The 22,700-nt window shown below is 39.4% G+C and overlaps 1 protein-coding gene across 6 annotated transcripts in view; it reads left to right on the top strand.

Annotated features, from left to right (window-relative positions):
- The window catches only part of spegb (striated muscle enriched protein kinase b), a 91,653-nt gene that overhangs the window by 41,292 nt on the left and 27,661 nt on the right, over positions 1-22,700 (top strand). For all 6 annotated transcript variants that reach the window (XM_060876907.1, XM_060876911.1, XM_060876909.1 and 3 more), the window contains 11 exons: positions 2-100; positions 4,684-4,795; positions 8,039-9,627; positions 10,714-10,857; positions 11,095-11,277; positions 16,320-16,501; positions 16,658-16,746; positions 16,825-17,000; positions 20,708-20,968; positions 21,265-21,423; positions 21,509-21,698. In XM_060876907.1, the coding sequence (XP_060732890.1) occupies positions 2-100; positions 4,684-4,795; positions 8,039-9,627; positions 10,714-10,857; positions 11,095-11,277; positions 16,320-16,501; positions 16,658-16,746; positions 16,825-17,000; positions 20,708-20,968; positions 21,265-21,423; positions 21,509-21,698 (3,184 nt within the window). The remainder of the gene's footprint in view (position 1; positions 101-4,683; positions 4,796-8,038; positions 9,628-10,713; positions 10,858-11,094; positions 11,278-16,319; positions 16,502-16,657; positions 16,747-16,824; positions 17,001-20,707; positions 20,969-21,264; positions 21,424-21,508; positions 21,699-22,700) is intronic.

Raw genomic sequence — 22,700 nt, 5'->3', positions numbered from 1 at the left:
GACTCTGAAACGACGGAGGACGAAGCAGCCGATCCTCGGATGGAGACCAAAGACGGAGGCAGAGGCGATCCAGACGAGACCTCCCAGCGGGTCCCTGCAGGTAATTACACCCTTTTTCCCAACAGCATTGTTCAGTTCTGTTCTTCACACACAGCCCACCTCATAGCACCTCTTCAAATCACAATAGACACACACATTTATCATTTATTTCATTTTTTATTTAGCCTTTAATTTAACCTGACATGTCATTACAAATACAGATTCTCATTTGCAATACCCAGCCTGGAAAACAGCAAAGGTACTTAAATGGGATTTAAAGCAAACAAAAAGAAAGGGGAAATATATGACATATTTCGAACAAAATAAAAATAAACAGACTGAAAAACAAAAGCAGCTTAGCACAAGAAAAGGAAATGCATAACAATCAAGTACACACATGAATTTCTTCTATGTTCATTGTGAGATCTTCACAGTTTGTCACATTTTCAGGGAGAAATTCAATGTCATTTATTTATTTTGATCTGCTGTCTGGTCGCTGTTCCTGCTTTATTCACTTCGTCATCTTATTTACTTCACTCTTTTATGTTTTATCTCAGAGCAAAAAAAATGTGACTTGCTGAGATTGAAAATCTTATAAATTGTATTATTTTATCTCCCTGCTTGGTTTTAGATGTGTTAGCCTCAATCGATCTTCTCTGCACACTTAGATTAACCCACAGAATCCTTAAAACCCTAAAGCAATATAAAATATCCAAGACTTATCACTGTGTCTCACACATGCTTCAGAAACCTAGACTGAGTTATTCATGCTGCATTTCCATAGTCTGGAATTAAATCATAAAGTTATATCAGAAACTATGATTTTTATGCTAAACTTTGCCTACAGATTGTTTAGTGTAGAATAAAATAGTGTATGTTAAAATATTAATAGTTGAACATCTGTTTGAAACTGTTGTTTTTTAGCTATCTGTTTGAGCTGTAACAGATTTGAGGTTTGGCTAGTTTTTTCATATTCTTACTAAGATATCGGTAACAATAATAATGATGATCGTTTTGACCTTTTGACCTAGCTTTAAGCTTTGGATTGTTCTCTCACTACAAATGAACCGGCCTTTCGGAGATCATTTGATTATACTGAAACTTGTGGACAAAGAAAACATGAAAAAAGGTCCAACTTTGTCAAAAACATTATTTTTTAACCCTAAAGTTTACATATGTATTTGTATCCATATCTCATATTCACAGACCTGCTGAATTCTTGAATCTGTTTGGTTGTTGATTCCTTTTCTACAGCAGAAGCTCAGATATTAGTTCTGGCTTAAGACAAAATCACAGGTCAATATTAATGCGCTCATTCTAATATGTTATCGTTTCTATAGTAACTGCTAATTCACAAGGATTTGTCTGGAAGACGCTTAAATATTGAACACATAAGAGGTTGGTTTTCTAAAGTGTTTAAATTGTTTAAGAATTTAAACTGAGTAAATGTTGCAGTATTTTATAAGCTGGTGCTATATAGACATTTGTTTAACACATTAAAGAAGTCTTTAAAAAGATTTTTAAAAAAAAACCTCCTTCAGGTTTCAGGACTTTTCTTAGCATTAAATTTTTTTTGGTTTTATTTGGTCTAACTTCGGGCACGGTGGCTTAGTGGTTAGCACGTTCGCCTCACACTTCCAGGGTTGGTGTTCGATTCCCGCCTCCGCCTTGTGTGTGGGGAGTTTGCATGTTCTCCCCGTGCCTCGGGGGTTTCCTCCGGGTACTCCGGTTTCCTCCCCGGTCCAAAGACATGCATGGTAAGTTGATTGGCATCTCTGGAAAATTGTCCCTAGTGTGTGATTGCGTGAGTGAATGAGTGTATGTGCCCTGCGATGGGTTGGCACTCCGTCCAGGGTGTATCCTGCCTTGATGCCCGATGACGCCTGACATAGGCACAGGCTCCCCGTGACCCGAGGTAGTTCGGATAAGCGGTAGAAGATGAATGAATGAATGGTCTAACTTCAGGGTTGAGGCCGGTGAGGGATGTCTTTTAAGTGACAACAGGAGCTACCGTCTTTTGCAGAAAATCCTCAAGAATAAAATTTTGATTATGTATACATTAAATGTAACTACAGTATACACTAACACTGTAGATGGTGGCGAATTGCTGTGGTATAAGCGAAATAAAACACTCCATAGTAACTGATTAGTTACTTATATCAGCGCATCGTGTTGTGTTTTATTCCTTACTTAGTCTTCAATATCTGCATTCCAGTACAAATCAGCTACAGCATAAAAATACATATATTTTTGTCAAATTCTTAAATCACCCACCTCTTAAATCTCAGCATGTGCAGAGGTATCCGGTTTCTCTGCAAACTGTAACGTTTTTAACAGACTTATACTGCCGATTCCAACAGTGTTATTCTCAACAGAGAACGAATTCTTACATGTTTACAAGGACAGCAGTAAGAAGCGATAAGCTTATTCTGCCATTCTTTTCAGTCACTTTGCAGGATCTTGGCAGTGGCACTTTCTGCTCTCATTGTACGTTATGAGAAAAGCTGTCCCAGCAGCCCCCGGTGAGAGGAAGTGGGTGTACATTTGAGGCGCTTTCAGATGGAGGGAAATGTATTTATTACATTATACTGTAGTATTAAAGGAAAAAAAATAGCATTCACGAACCAAAATAAAATAGGTCATGGAAATGTACAGTAGGTACTTTTTATCTATATTACTATGCAAGCTGGTGAATTGTAGTATACAGTATAATCAGGTATGTTTTTTTTAGTAAACAATTACATTAGATTTGTTCTTTTTCTGACAAATGGCTTTCATCTAGTAAGCACAATATTGAGTGATGGGATGTATTGTCTCCACACTATCTAACACCGACTGCTATGAAAACTGCCTCTCAAGCCTGTCTCGATAATGAACACCCACAATTTACAGGCAAAGAAATATGGAGGGAATAAACGTGTCATGCATTGAGATTTCCTCAGTGGAGTGATGCATATCGGATTGATTTGATGCATTAGGATGGTGGATCGGTGGGTGGAGGCTTTGTCTCTGTGAATATGAAGGATGTTTGCCCTTTAAATTGCCTCCCGTTTTTGCCTGCATCAAGCTGCATCTGCCCACCGCAACGAACCAGGCTGTGAGAGAACCGATTCCTGTTGAGGGCACGCCGTCTCCCACAGAGCCTGCTGGAAATGTCATGCACCTGGTTGTCACTGCCTCAAACTGCATGTAATCCAAGCAATCCTATTCTCAGGGATTAGATAAAATGACAGCCTAGCTTGGATTAAATGCCATTTTCTTAATGGTCCTACCTTCCCTTTTTGTGGTTTTATCTAAGCAGGCATAAAAGGCTTTTTCAGCAGGTGCCGTTATAATAAACTAGAGTGTATTCAAATTGTTAAAATTGCTACCATCGAATATTTGCATATTATATCTTTCCATTATCATGCAAAATACCTTGAGTGTTTCACTGGAGGCTGAAATTAAGATATACCACAATTTAATTGTATACTACAGTGATAAAAGGAGATTTCTCAGTCAATATTTACATCGCTGCTCCATATTTAAACCTAACACAGTCACATTTTAAACTGCTAATCTTCAATTATATAAGGACTCTGGTCCATGCAGTAAACAGTACAGTTAAATGAGTCAATTTAAAACTTGTAAGACATTTAATAATATAGCAGTTTCGCAGCTTAATGTATTTGCTAACTTAATGCTATTATATTTATTTATACTACAAAATAGTGAATGTACAGTACGTGGTTCTGTGATTAAAATGCAATGAAGCATCAATGTAAACAAGCCAGAAAAACAGTACAGTAAGGTTCCTGCAAGATCCTGCCAAAGGATATCTCTTAATTTGACATACGTGGGTGAAAATACATAAGAATAAAGAAAATAAACAAGAATAAATACTGAATAAATAGTACCTATGAAAATATTTGTGAAGGTGAGATAATTGCCAAAAGGGTGTTTTAGTTAACACCGATACAGTAAGTTACTAATTAGCCACAATTACTAATTTATTTATTATTTATTATTTTCTTCTGTTTCCTGCAGGGGTTATGTTTAGTTCTTTTCACTTCAACACAATTTGGCCAGGGCTTCCAGAATGGTTGCATACAACATGATAAATGATAAATAATTGACTGCGAAATAGATCTCAATATCCTCTGTCATGGCCATGACAGTTATTATTATGACAATTATCATTATCATTATTATGACAATTATTAAATAATGGTTGAATTTAATAATAAGGATTAAAATATAACAAGCTGTGTTGTTGTTAACATCCCATCTGTAGGGTGTATTATTGTTACGATTCCAATAGAGTCGATAAAATGTAAAAGAGTTTTATTCATTACATACTTAAACTATATGTCAACAATTTTAAATCTCTACCCAGTTAAACAAAAAAACAACAACAACAACATAAAAAATACAGCTTGTTTTGTTGCACAGAAACAACTCAAAAACAAATAAGGTAAAAGCATCATAAAAACTTTCACACAGATCACAATATGATCTCCTGTTCAGACTATATTCTGTTGAAATGAGCATCTAATTTAAACTATTGTTCAGTAAGAATCCACATTCAGCAGCTCTGTGACATAAAACTTAAGGAGATTTAGGTTTTTTAAAGCACTTTTTTCTTCTATTATATTACTTCTGCAGGTGAGCGGATGATGGATGTGGCATCAGGTGCGAGTGGTCATGGTGAGAACACAGTGGTGGAGAGAGAGATGCAGTCCCTGGGATCAAGAGCAGCGGGGCCACAGGCCGCCAGGCAAGGCACCGGCCGGGAACCAACGGCCACCCACATCAGGCACCTAGGGGTCGAGCCGCTGATCCGGGCATCTCGAGCCAATCTGTCCCGCCCAGTGTGGGGGTCCGAGGAAAGTGTGTCTTTAGCTAGCGATTACTATGGTAGCACATTCAGTCTCTATAGAGGAAGGACTTTTTCTATTCCCCTGTAATTCAAAGCATTCCCATGAGCAAATGATTAAACTATTCATAATTCCAGCAGCCCACAAAATTAACAGCAAATAATAATATTTTAAACATTTTCTGCAAAACATCCATAGACAGCCCAGTTTCTCAGTCCTTGTACCACAGAAGGCTTTTGCTGTGACATGAAGCACTGTGTGTGTGTGCTGGGGAGGTGACACAGACCAGAGCCTAGGGTGTGACCTCTTAATTTCTTTCCCTGATTTGTCTATTGGGAGGGAGGGAGAGAGAGAGAGAGAGAGAGAGAGAGAGAGAGAGAGAGAGAGAGAGAGAGAGAGAGAGAGAGAGAGAGAGAATGAAAGCTCTCCACATTTGGATGATGTACAGATCAGCCCACTGTGAGAGAGCAGCATGAGCTGCCAAACCAATTACAATTAGATGTGACTCATTCACAGGTGGAGGTTCAGTAAACTGAAACAATGATAATGTAGGAAAGAGCAGATATAACAGCGATGCAAGCCAAGTACACTGAGGCTGTTTTGTTTTTCAGCTGCAAATCTCACCCTTATGTAATTCCAAAAGTGTTGCTAGGAAAGTGGGAAAGCAGAGCTTTTGAGCACAATTCATTCTGCATGTGGGTGCTTGATCAATTTGCAGTTGTTATATGATGCATAGAATAAAAAGAAAGAGAAAGAAAGAAGAAATATAGGATTGTCTGATTCTGTCCCTCCTCCTCAGCACCATCCACACAGCCATGTTAGAGCTAGGGCCAACAATACATGCAATAGCACCTAGGATTCTAAATATTCATTCCAAATGCCAAGAACATTTAAACATCATGCCCCATTTAATGGCCAGAATAATATTTTCAGTAAATATGTAAATTTCATCACAGTACATTAACACTTAGTGCTTTGGCTATACTGTCTAATAAGATCTGAGCAATTGAACTCCAGTCTCATGCTCATCTTTTAGTTTCTGTTATACACACATATGCGTATATCTCATTCTTCATCTCTCCATTTCTTTCATGGAGCATGTTGGCTGTTTAAGAAAGTGAACCGATGATGGCTGGCTGGTCATGTTCCTGTTTAATGTCTAAAGCTTAGTTGATCCTGGCAGGCACAGAGAATTCATTATTCATCATCCAGTTACAGACCTGGCCTTTAAGCCTACCAGCCAATAATCCTGTGTCAGATCTGTGCATTGTATGTGCCAGCTATGTGGCAGCCGACATCCTATAAGGAAGTTACGTGACCTTTTCTTGTTGGCCAGTGCACAAATGTTAAAGTGAAATATTAGAAATATTATAATGGCCCCTAAAAAAGAAAGAATATGGTGTATTTGTCGTTACATTTACAATTCAGGTCAAATTAGTAAAATGTCTGGGATACAGTTTTTAGCATTTCCATTTTCATCACATTAGACTGTAGCTCAATATAGAAATAAAATCAAATTACTTTCGCAAAAGAAAAAAAAAGGACATTAGATTAAATTAACTGCCACCTCCCTTGCCCACAATTACTGCCTTTTCTGTGCCTCATCTAGAATTATTTTCTTTTAGTTCATACTTTCCTTTGACCCCCATTTCTATGTGTATTTTCTATTTTTGCCTATTTTCAATTTTCTTTTACCTCCACAACAATAGATGCAAAATAAAATGAAGCTGTGGCTGTTGCTATTATTTGCATCATATTGTTTGCGCGAGGTGCCATCGGCCCTTTTAGGTTCTCTGATTTCTCTGCATGCATTTTGTTGAAGAATTGCTTTAGCATGACTCCTTGCATGAAAATATTACTGCAAACGGATATATATATATATGGATTCTTCATTTTATATAGCAACTGAGTAATTATTATTTCGATTTTTATATTAGACAATAAAGCACAAAAGAATAGATGCATTGCCAAAACATATAGTCATCGTCATCATAACACTGTAAATTTGATATCTGAAATAAAGCTTTAAATGGAAAACCAAATCTTGGTAATTTGCCTTTTTCGTTTATTAGTAATTTAATATAGTCATTGGCCTGTAGTTTCAAATTTACTGAAAACGAGGAATATTTTCCAAACAGCTTGAGTGGCTAGGGGCAATTACTAATTGCTGGATTTTTCATGGTGCACTAACACAACCCATTATTAAAGAGCATCCAAGTGTTATTTTTCCAAATTCTTGCACGGTCATGTTCCTTTGCATGGTTTTGACACGGCTTGGGTGATGTTCATGCAGTCCTTTACACTGGATCTCATACAGAAGTATGTCTAAACATCTGCAGGCTGGGAAGGAAGCCTGTGGATAAAAACAACAACAACAAAAAAACATTTACTGTAAGTCTGTTTTCACCCAGTCAGGTGACAGTGTCTATGAATGTGCTATGTATAGAGGGGTCATTTTCATGTCTTCACTCTGTATTGTTCATTCATAAATCATTCTAACTGTAGTCTTCTTAATTATTTAAGTGCTTATTCTATATAACAATTTGCAACCTTTCCTTCTCAGCTATGGCAGTGAAATGTGACCTACAGATGTGTATTTCCAGTCATATATGGTGGTCTAGTCCAGTGTTTTTGGAAGGAATTGGCTAGTAGGCTTCAGTGAAATTGGCTTGACCAATCCTACACATTTAGGTGTATTGTAAATTGAAGTGAATTTATTTAATTTGATTCTACTGTGATGAAAGACTGTTTTTGGGCAGAGTGAAACTTGGTCTTGACTGTCACCCCAAGACCAATGTAAAAGGCATTCCTATTCTTTATTTTTAACTCTCAAGTTTTACCCAAACTTTATACAGAAACTATAGTAGGTCTGATTACTGGGTACTTGATGTAGATAGCATTGTTTGTTTCTTTGCCCCACTTATAATTGGGACATTTCAAAAGTTAAACCCCAATATTGCCACTCAAGACAAACACACAGAGACACTGAAATATGCAAGCCTTCACAAATTTCCAGTCACATACATTCTATTCACAAGACAAAGTGCCTCTCTGGCCCCCTGTCCTCTTCCAAATAGCTGGGCTCATCCCCCTTATTGATCCAATAGTCTAACAGAACATTTCCGTTAATCGCCTTCTTTCAGGAGCCAATCTGAGGAGGTTTTGAGGGAATCTCCCCCACAAGTTCTCCCTCCCCCTTCCCCTAAAATAATCCGTTCATCCACCTCTCCCATGCTTGGCCGATCTGGCTCAGGCCCCCCAACACCCCTGACCCCACGCAAGAAAGCTGTTGTGCCAAGTGAATACCAAGACACGGTACCCGGAGAGTTCGAGGAGAAGATTAAACAACCCAAGTCTTCAGCCATGTCCCAGAGTAGTGCTCAGGACTCTCGTCCCCAGACCCCCGTCAGTGACTACTCACGGAAGGACTTGACCCCCCGTCCCTCTCCTAAACTAATACGGCCTAGTTCCAAGATCTTTGAAAGGGTGAGAGTTTTTGAAGAGCGCAGAAGAAGCATTGACAATCCTGAGGGGTCAATCTCTGGACGCTCTTGGGCCGGGTTTAACAGAGCTCCTTCCATTGACTCTGATGACGGAGGGAGTCGTCTAGGAATCTCAAGAGAAAGTTCCAAGGAGGATCTCCATGAAGCTTTGAAGGCAGATGCAGAGCAGAGAAGATCTATGTTTAGGCAGAGAGCTGCTTCTCTGGAGGACAGGCCTCGTTACTCCCAGAAAGTGCAAGATATTGAGCACAAGTTCACAGAGGAACTCCAGCGAATCAAAAAGCTTGTGGGGAAACCACATATGAAGAAGTCCTTCTCAACTGAACAGCTATCCACTTTTCACAGGGGCAGGCAGCCCATCAGAAAACTGGAGCCCATCCCACCTCAGGTGATTCAAAAGCTACAGGACCGGGAGCGTGCTAAGCAAGAGCAAGAAGAGCAAGAGAATAGAATGAAAGAACAACCCAAAGACAAATCAACACAGGTTCAGCAACAGGAATCATTGTTACAGGATCAGGTTGGACGAGAGAGGTCACCCATGACAACTAAAACGTTTAAGGAAAAGGCAGGGGAGTCGTCACCTCCAGAAGGTATGTCACCATCTGAATTACCTGGACAAAAGTCTCCAAGACGGATGTGTGGACCTAGTCCAGTTGCTGAAAACCCTCCAAGATCTCCAGTTGTGGAAATCGCTTCTGAGACTGATGAACACCCACACTCACCTCGCAGAACAGGAGAGGAGTCACCATCCAGAAATGTCCTGGAGATGACATTACGCAAGGTGGAACCGAGACCTGCAAGCCCACTCGTTAAGAGAGTAGGTCAAGTCCAAGAAGTCACCCCGGTCCACATAGAAAATGAAACTGTCAATAGAAAAACACCCATAGAGATCACTCTGAGAAAGCTGGACAGAAGACCTGAAAGTCCTCTTGTGCAGAGTGAAATCAGTGCAGTACAAGAGTGTCCTGTCCAGGCACCACCTCTTAAACCACCAAGGGTTTCACCAGCCTCCTCTAAAGAAGAGAAGATGGTGATAGATGTGACTCCTCTAGCACCAGCACTAAAGGTCACTATCCCACAAATTATTGTTGAAGAGGAGCCAATGGAAACAGAAACTTCTGTACCTGCACACAGTGATAAAACAAGCAACCATGCCACTTCCAAAGAGGAAAAACCTCAAAGGGTGAGAGGAAGGGGACGAAAGCAAAGGCCGATGTCCCCTGAATTAGGTGGGTGTGTTGTGTTTATTAATGAATGATTTCTATTTTACAAAATAATTTGTTTACAATTGTCTGTGGTTTAAAATAATAAATATCTCATCATTCATGGTTTTGTTCTCCAGTTACAACCCTCTATTCAGACCAAAACAAAGTGATAATTTTTATTAACATCCTCAACAAGTCCTGTCAATTGGACAGTGTATTACTTCATGCTACTGGACCAGCCAGGAACAGTTCTTGGATATGGATCAGAATCAGTGTATTACAAGCACTGTCCTAAATGTAATCTTAAAAGATGAATGAAAACCCATGTATATTGTGACTTTAATTAGCTGTAGCCTAGCATACCTAAAGTGCACTTAGCAGCAGACTAATGGAAAAATATTGTGCTTAGGACAGTGGTGGTGCAGTAGTTATGGTTTGGACTGATCTGACAGTTGTAAATTCTAATTTGTGCACCGCTCTTCAAAACAGGGACTTTATAAAGTCACCTTTGTTAAAATTGTCTGTCAAATGAATATATATATATATACAGTAGTACTGTGCAAAGGTTTTAGGCAGGTGTGAAAAAATGCTGTAAACAAAGAATGCTTTCAAAAATGGAAGTGTTAAACATATATTTTCATAAATGAACAAAATGCAGTGAATGAACAAAAGAGAAATCTAAATCAAATCAATATTTGCTGTGACCAGCCTTTGCCCTCAAAACAGCAGCGATTCTTCTAGGTACACTTGCACACAGTTTTTGAAGGAACTCGGCTGGTAGGTTGTTCCAAACATCTTGGAGAACTAACCACAGATCTTCTGTGGATGAAGGCTTTCTCACATCCTTCTGTCTCTTCATGTAATCCCAGACACACTCGATGATGTTGAGATCAGGGCTCTGTGTGGGCCGTGCCATCACTTCATGCTGATTTGAAGGCAAAAAAAAAAAACACACCAAATATTGACAGAAATAAACACTAATTATTTATATTTCTGAAAGCATTCTTTGTTTACAGCATTTCACACCTGCCTAAAACTTTTGCACAGTACTGTATAGATATATATATATGCATAACATATGCATGCCTATTGTCATGGTTATTTTTGCAGAGTCTTCTGATGACTCCTATGTGTCAGCGGAAGAAGACCCTCTAGAGGCCCCGATATTTGAGTTTCCTCTTCAAGACACAATAGCATCCTCTGGTGCTGAGGTTTTGCTGAAGTGCATTATTGCTGGCAATCCTCTCCCTGAAGGCAAGTTCTTCCTGTTAACCTTTTGGAGAGAACCAAAAAAAAACTTGAATGTATGACATGACTACAGGCTGTTTAACTCCATATGTACATTTAGAATGAGTTGCAGCCACTGAATGTTGTACAATCATGGTCAATGGAAAAGAACAGAGCAAAATCAGATTAATGTCTTATCCTTACTAAAACTATACCCGTCACTGAATGAAAAAAGGCTTACATGCATGAGTTTTTAATATCTAGTGACATGGATGCAGAACAACGTGGAAATTAAGAACAGTCCAACACACGTGGTTAAAGTGGAGGGAGAAAGGCACTCTCTACTCATCAAATGGCCAAAACCATGTGATGGTGGCACATACACTGTAACAGCCACAAATGAAGTGGGCAAGGCTTCCTGCAGCGCTACCCTCTTTATAAAACCAGGTGAGTGTTTACTTTTAGGCAGCCTGCCAGGTCTGTCAATAATAATATGTCATTCATTGAAGTTGCGTTTTCTGATGCCAAGGCCGAGACGTTATTCTAAACTAAATTCTTCATTCTGGCGTGACTTGTCCAGAACATTACATTATTACAAGCCCTTTTTCTGACATTAGCCTGAAGTCAGATATCTCATCACTAATATATTTAGAAAGTCTGATGTGTATTGAGTGCCCGACGGAGAAACATGCCAGCTTTAATCCATTTTTCAGGGCTCTCTAGAAACTGTCTTTCGAAATACATTTTAAAGGAATTTTTGCTTTTTCATTTTACTTTCTTGCCCTCCCTTGCACTTTCCTGTGTATTCATGGAAAAGACTATTTGAAAGGCAGAGAAAGATGACATACCATTACATCATTGATCCTCAGAGTTCAGTACTTTCTATATTCCAAGCTGAGGGGGAGGCATTTTTGGAGGGTGATGTGGGGAATTTTAGCACCTCTGGTTATTTCAGTGGGTTTAAAGGACGAAGCAGTGAATCATTTCACCATCCTACATTCCTACAGGTCTGGGTTAGCAGCTCAGTGCTGGTGATAAACTCATCCCTGGAGGGAGTTGGTTACTAATTTAGATTAAATGCTTTCCTGTTTATCTTCCTACCGACACTTTCAATTTAAGTAATCCCTTTGCTTTCTTTAGCCTTATATCTGAATCTCTCTCGCAACCTCTCCTTCTCTCCCATCAATCTCTAACCTGAGCTTCAAAGCAATAGTTACCATAGCAACCATAGCATATAGCAGACTGTTGTCTGAAGATTGCACAGCCACACCCAGTGTATTTTATTTATTTTTTTTAATCAAGCACTTATTTCTGTTTGTGTTCTCTTCATTTGGTATCTTGTTGGTGCAGATTTAATAGAAATGCACACAAGCAATCTCCACTACTCATTTAACCTGGATGTTCAAACGTTTCGTCTGGTGCAAACGAGCTGCCACAGCACTTTACAGCAACTCTCATTACAAAGCGCGGTCTAAATGACATCTGCACTCATTCCTCATTAATTAACTAAAGCGTAGATGTCTGGAATTCATTATTTAGCTTTTAAGATGCATTTGCAGTGTTCATAATAAAAGGTGGTGCTTAAAGGTAAACCGTTTCACCAATAAAAGCAAATGCGTATGGAAATAGATTTGAAATGGAATGAAATTCTCAGGAAATGTGTCAGGATCATCTGCATAATGATTCTGCATGAGCAGAGTTAAAATACAATTCATCTATCTGCCTATTAAAATTCAACTATCATTCTCTGGCACAGACATTTGTATATCAATCCCATTTTGAATAATAGCCTGGAGGAAGATTTACATAAAATCAGGCAATTTAGGACTAGAATCTCATCTGCAATGTGTTACTGCTGAAATCATATTTGCATTTAACTTTATTATTATTATTATTATTATTATTATTATTATTATTATTATTATTGTTGTTGTTGTTGTGTTGTGATATACTAATAATCTAACAATAATATTGCAATAAAGGCCCCATTTTCTTACTAGTAAACTTGACACCTACTGTAAGGCTATTACAGGTGAAATTAAACATTATTTAAAAAAAAAACCAAAAAAACAGTAGTATATAAATGTAATAAAATGGCACCATAATGCCACTGCTAGGACCAAACCTCATACTGTAATGTATAAATAGGATGGTTGCTATGAGAGACATGGTACTGTATATGAGTCTTTAATGGGAGCCAGGAGGAGCTGTGTATGTACAGTGCGTTTGTGTGTGCATTTCTGCTTGGAAGAACCTCTGCAATTGAATCTTAAAATGAAGACATTGCTAAAAAGAATCATTGCTATAAATGGTAACTAGATTTAACAACAGCATAGCATTCTTCTGGCCACCAGAGGCACAGGTAAGTGTAAGACCATTCTAGAACTAAATGTCATATTAAATAATGTTAAAATCACGAACTTGGTAAAATACCCAGTTGTAGGTATTGTATTGTACTGGTTTTTGCAATGGTTTTGTCATCGTGTGTGTTTTTTTTTTATTGTTGGTGAAGGTAATAGTTCAGTGTTTGGGTGCTTCACAAATATTCTATCTTAGGAGTGGTAATCACATGCTGGTTCCTGTAATATACACTGTGCACGAGGTGGGAAGCAGAACCCTGTATGTGTTGTCAATTTATTCCCACTTCAAGCTGACAGGATCTGCTCTGGAGCCATCAGCATGGGCTTTCTGACAGTAAAACTACTTTTGGCACTGGTTTGCCAATTACATTGATCAACTTGCTTATTTTTCTCTTGAACATGATCGTTTATAAAGTGTAGGCCAGAGATAAGAAGGTAGGGATGTTTTTAAAATGAAATCAGTTTTTCACCAATTTTTCACCAAGACTTTCACTGAGAAGAAGTTTTGTTGTTTTTTCAGTCTTCTTCCACTGGTTTGTAGAACTGACATTTGACATTTTATTTACATCAGAACCCCTGAATCTGAGAATCACGTGTATATGTACAGTATAGAAAAAAATCCTAACCAAATTAGAAACCAGTTAACTGTATAATATTACTGCATGAAATTAAGCCTTTATGCTTAATGGTATGGTATTAAATATTTCACTTCCCATTATTCTTAAAGACTAAATTGTAAAAGCTTACTTTTTCAGGATTATAATGTATATATAATATGTATATATAATAATGTATATAATAATAATAATAATAATAATAATAATAATAATTATAATAATAATAATGGGGGGGCACAGTGGCTTAGTGGTTAGCACGTTCGCCTCACACCTCCAGGTTTGGGGGTTCGATTCCCGCCTCCGCCTTGTGTGTGTGGAGTTTGCATGTTCTCCCCGTGCCTCGGGGGTTTCCTCCGGGTACTCCGGTTTCCTCCCCCGGTCCAAAGACATGCATGGTAGGTTGATTGGCTTCTCTGGAAAATTGTCCTTAGTGTGTGAGTGAATGAGAGAGTGTGTGTGTGCCCTGCGATGGGTTGGCACTCTGTCCAGGGTGTATCCTGCCTTGATGCCCGATGACGCCTGAGATAGGCACAGGCTCCCCGTGACCCGAGGTAGTTCGGATAAGCGGTAGAAGATGAATGAATGAATGAAGGAATGAATGAATAATAATAATAATGTATATATAATGTTCTTTATTTACAGCAAACTAAATAATAGCAATTACTGCAACTAATTACTGTAATTACTGCATCTGAAATACAAATTCTTGTATAGTGGCCACTAAACTGCCGCACCTGGGCCCCTGAGCAAGGCCCTTAGCCCTCGATTGCCCAGCTGTTTAAGCAAGATAAAAGTCGCTCTGCATGTAGTCTTCTGCCAAATGCCATAAATACAAATACATTTGAATTTAATTAGTGTTTTGGGGAGACCAATGATTTTGTATCATTATTAACACCTGCTTTACGAACAACACAGATTATTTTCAAATTTAATGGACACGTTAACGGACTCCAGCTCCGGGTTTCCATCTCCACGATGGAAATGTTACATAAAAGTAATGAGCAGAATCTCCACATTGTCACACTGAGAGATTGGATCTGTTATTACCTGGTTCATCCTTCCTCAGCTATCAACAATGCAGACTGATCGCTTTTCACTTAACGCTTCCTTCTTTTCAATTCGTCTTCTCTCGCTAAGATCAGATACAAAAGCCTGTCTAACAGAGGCAGGATAGAATCCGAGCACAATCCCTGCTAAAAAGTGAATTTTACACTTCAGTGAACTTGTGTGGCTATGAGTTTTTGTGCCTGTTAGTGGTTAGTGGATACCAGTGAGATGATAGCAGGGGGCAATTGAAGATTATTTGTAGTTTATATAATGTATGGATATTAAGCCAGTATTTATAAAGCCATTCATAATGATATTAGTTAGCATGTGTGACATGTATTTAAAGTGTTATGTAAATAATGAAATATCCACATTTCATTATTCAATACAAATTCAGTACATCTGAGGCTTCAGGGTTTCACTAGATATAATGTTTGACAACACACTTTTGTTTGAGCACTATATAAGACTACGCATTAAAATTGACCATTACTTCATTTGAAGGATTCTGATACCCTGCTTTTATAAGCTTGCAAGTTTTCTCATTTAATATTTTCCTCCTAAGTATTCTCCTAACTTTGATATTGCTGCTATTACCCTAAATAGACTGCAAAATATTCAGCAGCTGGGGACTTTACTGGGGGTCACGGTGGCTTAGTGGTTAGCACGTTCGCCTCACACGTCCAGGGTTGGGGTTCGATTCCCGCCTCCACCTTGTGTGTGTGGAGTTTGCATGTTCTCCCCGTGCCTCGGGGTTTCCTCTGGGTACTCCGGTTTCCTCCCCCGGTCCAAAGACATGCATGGTAGGTTGATTGGCATCTCTGGAAAATTGTCCGTAGTGTGTGATTGTGTGAGTGAATGAGAGTGTGTGTGTGCCCTGTGATGGGTTGGCACTCCGTCCAGGGTGTATCCTGCCTTGATGCTCGATGACACCTGAGATAGGCACAGGCTCCCCGTGACCCGAGGTAGTTCGGATAAGCGGTAGAAGATGAATGAATGAATGGAGACTTTGCTCATAACAAATGTTCAGCACACATTGCTCCTGTACTTAAAGTTAAACTGGTTACCCATCAAGAAGAGTCTCTCTGTCTTATACTTCTGAGCTCCTAAAGCCTCAATCCTAAATCCCAATTGACATTGGTGGATGTGTGTGTGTGTGTGTGTGTGTGTGTGTGTGTGTGTGTGTGTGTGTGTTGGGCAAAATTTCATTATTTCCATTACATTGCCTTTCCCCAAGACCTTCCCCTATTTTCTTTTCTTTCTTTCCTTTTCCAGGCCTACTTAAAAATTACCGGCACATTGCAGCACATTTCTCTTTTATTCTTCCTGCTAGTCTTTGTAGTCCTCTCCATAATCAGCTTTTTTTTTTTTTTTTTACAATGACCTTGAGTTCATTCAATGTCCTACTATTATCTTGAATGTATTTTGAATAAGGACTTCTGACAATAATGTGTCTCACCCTCAGAGCCTAGCCAAGACGCGAGAGGCAACCTTGGTGTTCCTATGGACATCAGTAGCCCCATCACGTCTGATGAGGAGTATCTCAGTCCCTTGGAGGAGGCTATGGATTTTGTAGGATCATCCTACCGTGGTTCTGACCCCAGGAAGATCATAGATGCTCGGTTTAAAGAGCCTCCTGCTTTTCAGGTGAATTAGCTTTGAAAAGTTAAATAACACAGGGTTAAATAAACAAAGATAAAACTCATTATTCTAGCTAGCAGTGTTATTTACTGCATTTGCTTTAGGTTGTTGTGATATATGTGGTATAAAATGTGTCCTTGTGTGATTCTATCATATTCCCAGGTTACTGTAGTAGATCAGACAGTCAAGGAGGGACAGGAAGTGGTCATGTCTGTGCGAATGACTGGGCAGCCCAAACCAATGCTCTACTGGTAGGTTCCGTTATTCATTATATTAATTAATAGAAAAAAGTATATATATAAATATATATATACTCTTTTGTTTTTTAGGCTGAGGGACAGAGTAACTATAAAAACAGGTCCCAGACACATCGTCCGTGAGACAAAGGATGGCAACAGTGAGATGATAATAAAATCAGCTGTGAAGTCTGACGCTGGTGTGTACACTTGCAAGATCATCAACGAGTACGGCACCAAACAGTGCGAAGGCAAATTAGAGGTTAAAGGTGAGGCCCTTATCTTCTGTACGATATAAACACAGAATAATAATCTGTCATGATAATCACAGAAGCCATCGAGTCCTGAAAATGATGTGGTCAATCATCAGGAGCATATGTTCTTCTTAAAATAGACACCAGGAGACTGAAAAGCGTAAACAAGATCCCACAAGGTTTAAGCTATATATTAATACTGGCACATGCTAATACCTGTGGATTTGCACCATAAGGTTGAACATGTTGTACAGACCAATTGTTAGTGTGTCTGTGTGTGGGGGTGTAGAAGACCTACCTCTCACTGTGTCTGTGTTAATTACAGCCAATCTGCTCTAGGCTGTGGTGCAGTAAGGTCAAGAGCCTCTTCTCTTCCCAAACACACACTTTACATCAAATCTGCATTGAAGGGCCTCAGAATTTAATGAGGGTTTTTTCTTTCATAATAATGATCATTGAATCTTCCACAGATAAATTAACGATGGTTTTATGCTGTTTCTTTCAAAAGGAACATTGTATATTACAGATGCAAGTGTAGCATGTTTTCCTGACCTATGTATGAGAACAAGTATAAGTACTTGTCGATAATCTCAGGGATGCCATGGAACATTTTATTGAACTCTTTTTACGGTTCCCTGATTTAAATACTAGTCATGAAAAGAGCTCATATGGGTGTTAATGCACTTAGGCTACTAGATTTGCTATTTATATCATTAGTATCATTAGCTGGTTGATTGTAAATTAAGTGCATTAGCTAGCTACCTCAATTAATTTGACTCAATCAAAGTATTTGTGTACAGCTGTAAGGAAAGTATGCGATATGGCCAAAATTTTGTCAACACCTGAGAGTCAAATCCGTTTGTAGAAATTTAGTCCCCATTTGATCTTATAATAAACTTCACTCTTCTGGGAAGGCTTTCCACTAGATTGTGTAGCAGGCTTATGGAGATTTCACTGACTTTATTTAGTTCTATTAAATAAATGATTCACTCTCCGGTGTGAGCCAGTTGATGATAAGGTTCCCTTTTGAGTCTAGTTCTCTGAAGGTTTCTTTCTCATGTCGTCTCAGGGAGTTTTTCCTTGCCACCATTGCCTCTGGTTTGCTCATTAGGGATACATATAAATTTAAATATTAAATATTGCTTTAAGACATTGTCCATTGTTAAATGCGCTATACAAATAAAACTGAATTGAATTTAATTGAATTGGATTGAATTTGGGGGGGCACGGTGGCTTAATGGTTAGCACGTTCGCCCCACACCTCCAGGGTTGGGGGTTCGATTCCCGCCTCCACCTTGTGTGTGTGGAGTTTGCATGTTCTCCCCGTGCCTCGGGGGTTTCCTTTGGACCGGTTTCCTCCCCCGGTCCAAAGACATGCATGGTAGGTTGATTGGTATCTCTGGAAAATTGTCCGTAGTGTGTGATTGTGTGAGTGAATGAGAGTGTGTGTGTGTGCCCTGCAATGGGTTGGCACTCCGTCCAGGGTGTATCCTGCCTTGATGCCCGATGACGCCTGAGATCCCCGTGACCCGAGAATAGTTCGGATAAGCGGTAGAAGATGAATGAATGAATTGAATTTGTGCACCATCAGTCACATGATCCACAAGAGCAACTTACTTTGTGCACAGGAACAGGTTTGAACAGGTTTGTTCCTCTTGAATCGTATGAAAGGAAATCTTAAAGGCACAGCATATGAACATATTCTAGACAATTTTTTTTTACGTGCTTTTAATGTTTTGGAAATAGGGGAACATATGGGTATGATGGACACACGTTTAATATCGTTGGCTATATAGTGTATTTGTGATGAACTTGGTGCTTCTGGTTCCATTTGTTTTAGTTGGTGAGACTCTAGAGCATTCAAATGATAGTTAATAAGAGAAAAGAATTTAACAATATCAAACACGAAGGATAAGTGTCAAGATGGTTTTGGGGTGCTAGAAACAAAACATTTATTTTTTTATTTTTTGTCCCTCACGATTTTCAATATTCATTATGTTCAAAATCATATTAATGAGAAATTCTGCTTAGAAGGAATTGAGCCAGCAAATGCTGGATGCTTTATGTTACTTTTATTTACTTAACAAGGAAATAATGATAGATAAAGCTTTAGAAGCTGATCTGTTTGAATAATTGTTCATTCATTCATTCATTCATTCATCTTCTACCGCTTATCCGGGTCACGGGGAGCCTGTGCCTATCTGAGGCGTCATTGGGCATCAAGGCAGGATACACCCTGGACGGGGTGCCAACCCATCGCAGGGCACACACACTCATTCACTCACACAATCACACACTAGGGACAATTTTTCCAGAGATGCCAATCAACCTACCATCTTTGGACCGGGGGAGGAAACCGGAGTACCCGGAGGAAACTCCCGAGGCACGGGGAGAACATGCAAACTCCACACACACAAGGTGGAGGTGGGAATCGAACCCCGACCCTGGAGGTGTGAGGCGAACGTGCTAACCACTAAGCCATCGTGCCCCCCGTTTGTATTTAATTTGTTTATATTTTTTTGTTACATTTAAGAGAAAGTCATCTTTAGTTTTAGGTCACATGTCATTGTGGGGATAAAAACATTAGTGGAATCAGATTTATCAGGACAGTCTTTGCTGTTGTTGGTGGCTAACAATAGATGTATATTTGTGCACGCGCGCGCGTGTGTGTGTGTGTGTGTGTGTGTGTGTGTGTGTGTGTGTGTGCATGAATGAGATAAATGTAAGTCTCTCTCTATAAGGGCGTCTGCCCAATGCTGTAAATGTAAATGTTTTAGCTTGGGTTAGGACACGACGCTGTATCACACATCTGTGATGACACAACTGTCAGACTGTATATTTATAATCACACCCTCCAGTGTCACCCAAATGAGGATGAGGTTCACTTTTGTGTCTGGTTCCTCTCAAGGTTTCTTTCTCTTCCATCTAAGGGAGTTTTTCCTCATCACAGTCACCTCAGTCACCTCAGACTTGTTCATTGGGGATAAATACAAACACATTTAAATATTAAGTCTAATATTAATCTTGAATCTTTGTATTATATTATTCTTTGAATAATAAACTTTTTGTATTATGTTTCTTATTTTCTGTAAAGCTGCTTTGAGACAATGTCCATTGTTAAAAGCAATATACAAATAAATTTGAATTGAATTGAATTGGATTGAATAACATTGAGGAGAAAAAAAGAATTTATTGCTACTTTAATATCTAACATCAATAAAATTGTATTCTAAAAAGTAGAGTTCTTTTCCTGAAAATTCAGATAGATTTCACAGAAACACTTTAAATACAAAGCAAAGTCATTAGCACAGGCTATTAGCGGACCAAATGTGCCTTGCCTCCTGGAGTAGTTGACAGTTTTCGGGCTATTAGCCAAGCTCCATTTGCTCTGACAGGGACAATCTTATATGATGTAAAATTATCCATAGACTTGCAAAGTCCATGTATTCTGCTAAGTTGCATTCCAGGCTCTGTCTAAGTGTAACTGTAAGACTCTATAACTGTATCAACGTGGTTTAATTGGCGCATAAGACTTACAAACACAAGTAGGGTTAATTAGCATACAGTAAGAACATGAATGTTGTGGGGTGGTGGGAAATGACCGGAGACCCCAGAAGTTGTGAGGTGGCAACACAACCCACTAACACTAACTGTGGCCCACCATGACCATACTCAATATCAAAATAACCTCATCTCCATCACACTCTCTACTCATCTTTCAGCCTCTTCGGTAGAACCCGGCCTTGCCATAGTGCGGCCTCTCAGGGATGTCATGGTGAAGGCAGGAGAGTCAGTGCTGTTTGAATGCCATGTGATCGGACCACAGGACATGGACGTAGACTGGCTGTCGGATGGGAAGCTCATCCAGCCAGCGCTTCTAAACTGTAAGATGCACTTTGACGGGAAGAGGTGCAGACTGCTGCTCAACTCAGTGCATGAAGACGACAGTGGTACATACACCTGTAAACTGAGCACAGCCAAAGGTGAGCATCTCCAGACATGACATCATGGTGGAAAAATGGACTGAAGTAACCAGACACTTAATAATCAGGTTATAAGGTTCTATAAAAGGCTGCTTTGTACCACATTTAAGTGACTAGAGCAGTGGATTTTTGTTCATTTCAGCTTTTGCTGTATTAAATTAGATATTTATTAATTTAGTCACCTCAAAGCACTAATCTTTGTAGTGCCATGACTTTTGAGAACTGAAACAGGTCATGTTCAGTTCTCAACAATGCCCTTCATTATCATACTGATTATCATTGCTTGTCTTCTGTAGAGGAACTGACCTCATGTGCCCAGATGAAGGTCATTGCTTCCATTGAGCCACTGTTTACCCGAAAGCTGGATGTGTTGGAGGTGATCGAGGGTCGAAATGCACGATTTGACTGCAAGGTCAGTGGAACGCCCCCACCTGTGGTCACCTGGACTCACTTTGGTAAGAAGATTTTTCCCCATGAGAAACTTTTATCAATTAGTCAAGCTCCTGACTAAACCTCAGACAACTCTGTTTCTTCTCCTAGACAATCCATTGGTGGAAAATGAAGACATTCGCATCCTGAAGGAAGGTGGCCGGCACTCGCTGGTTATCTCCCATGTGAGCAGTGAGGATGAAGGGTTCTACACAGTGGTGGCTAAGAACAAACATGGGGATGCTGAGTGCTCAGCAGAGCTCTATGTACAGGAACCCCGACCAGCCATGTCATCTCAGATGTAAACTCTTCTTATTTACATTTATCTTGATGTTAAGTACACAGAGGAATTCCCAATTAGAAACTTAATCAAATAAGAAGCAATCACATTCATTCATAAATCGTTTATAGAAACATTACCAGCTCCTGGGTTTGTGTATTTATGTGTAAGGAGACTAATGTGAACCTTTGGAAGTGGCCAGACTGATTCATTACACACTGCATGTTAGGTGCGCTCTTTCACAGTTTAGTTCATTCATTCATTCATCTTCTACCGCTTATCCGAACTACCTCGGGTCACGGGGAGGCGTCATTGGGCATCAAGGCAGGATACACCCTGGACGGAGTGCCAACCCATCGCAGGGCACACACACTCTCATTCACACACTACGGACAATTTTCCAGAGATGCCAATCAACCTACCATGCATTTCTTTGGACCGGGGGAGGAAACCGGAGTACCCGGAGGAAACCCCCGAGGCACGGGGAGAACATGCAAACTCCACACACACAAGGCAGAGGCGGGAATCGAACCCCGACCCTGGAGGTGTGAGGCGAACGTGCTAACCACTAAGCCACCGTGCCCCCTACTCACAGTTTAGTTCTTCTACTTAAAAAATTTTTTTTAGCTGTCTTTGACCTTTGTCTTTTTTATTACGTGATTAATGCATCACTTTATTAGCAGTGAAATGAATGGACTTAACAATTAATGGGTGATTAGCATTTATGACAGGGGAGTCTTCAGCACAGAAGACTTTCCAGTTTCTCAGTCTTCTCTGTTTTGTTAAACTCAGTGATAGAAAAAAAAACAAAACAGAAAGTGGTGAGGAAACGACTGTTTTATAGCGGCTATAACGCAAGTGTTATTAGTTCACAGCTTTATCTTTAACTGTAAATCAAAGAATAAAAGATTTCAGGATGTGCTGTTACGGGAAAATAATGAACTTTTGGGTGGTAACTAGAGTTTAATAATTTTCATGAAGCTTAAAAATGATTTTCATCAAATTGTAGGCATGGAACTCAGC

The sequence above is a fragment of the Tachysurus vachellii genome, chromosome 8, assembly GCF_030014155.1.
Source record: "Tachysurus vachellii isolate PV-2020 chromosome 8, HZAU_Pvac_v1, whole genome shotgun sequence".
NCBI lineage: Eukaryota > Metazoa > Chordata > Actinopteri > Siluriformes > Bagridae > Tachysurus > Tachysurus vachellii.
Note: the sequence above shows the minus strand (reverse complement) of the source record. Positions and strands in the feature narration are given on the sequence as shown.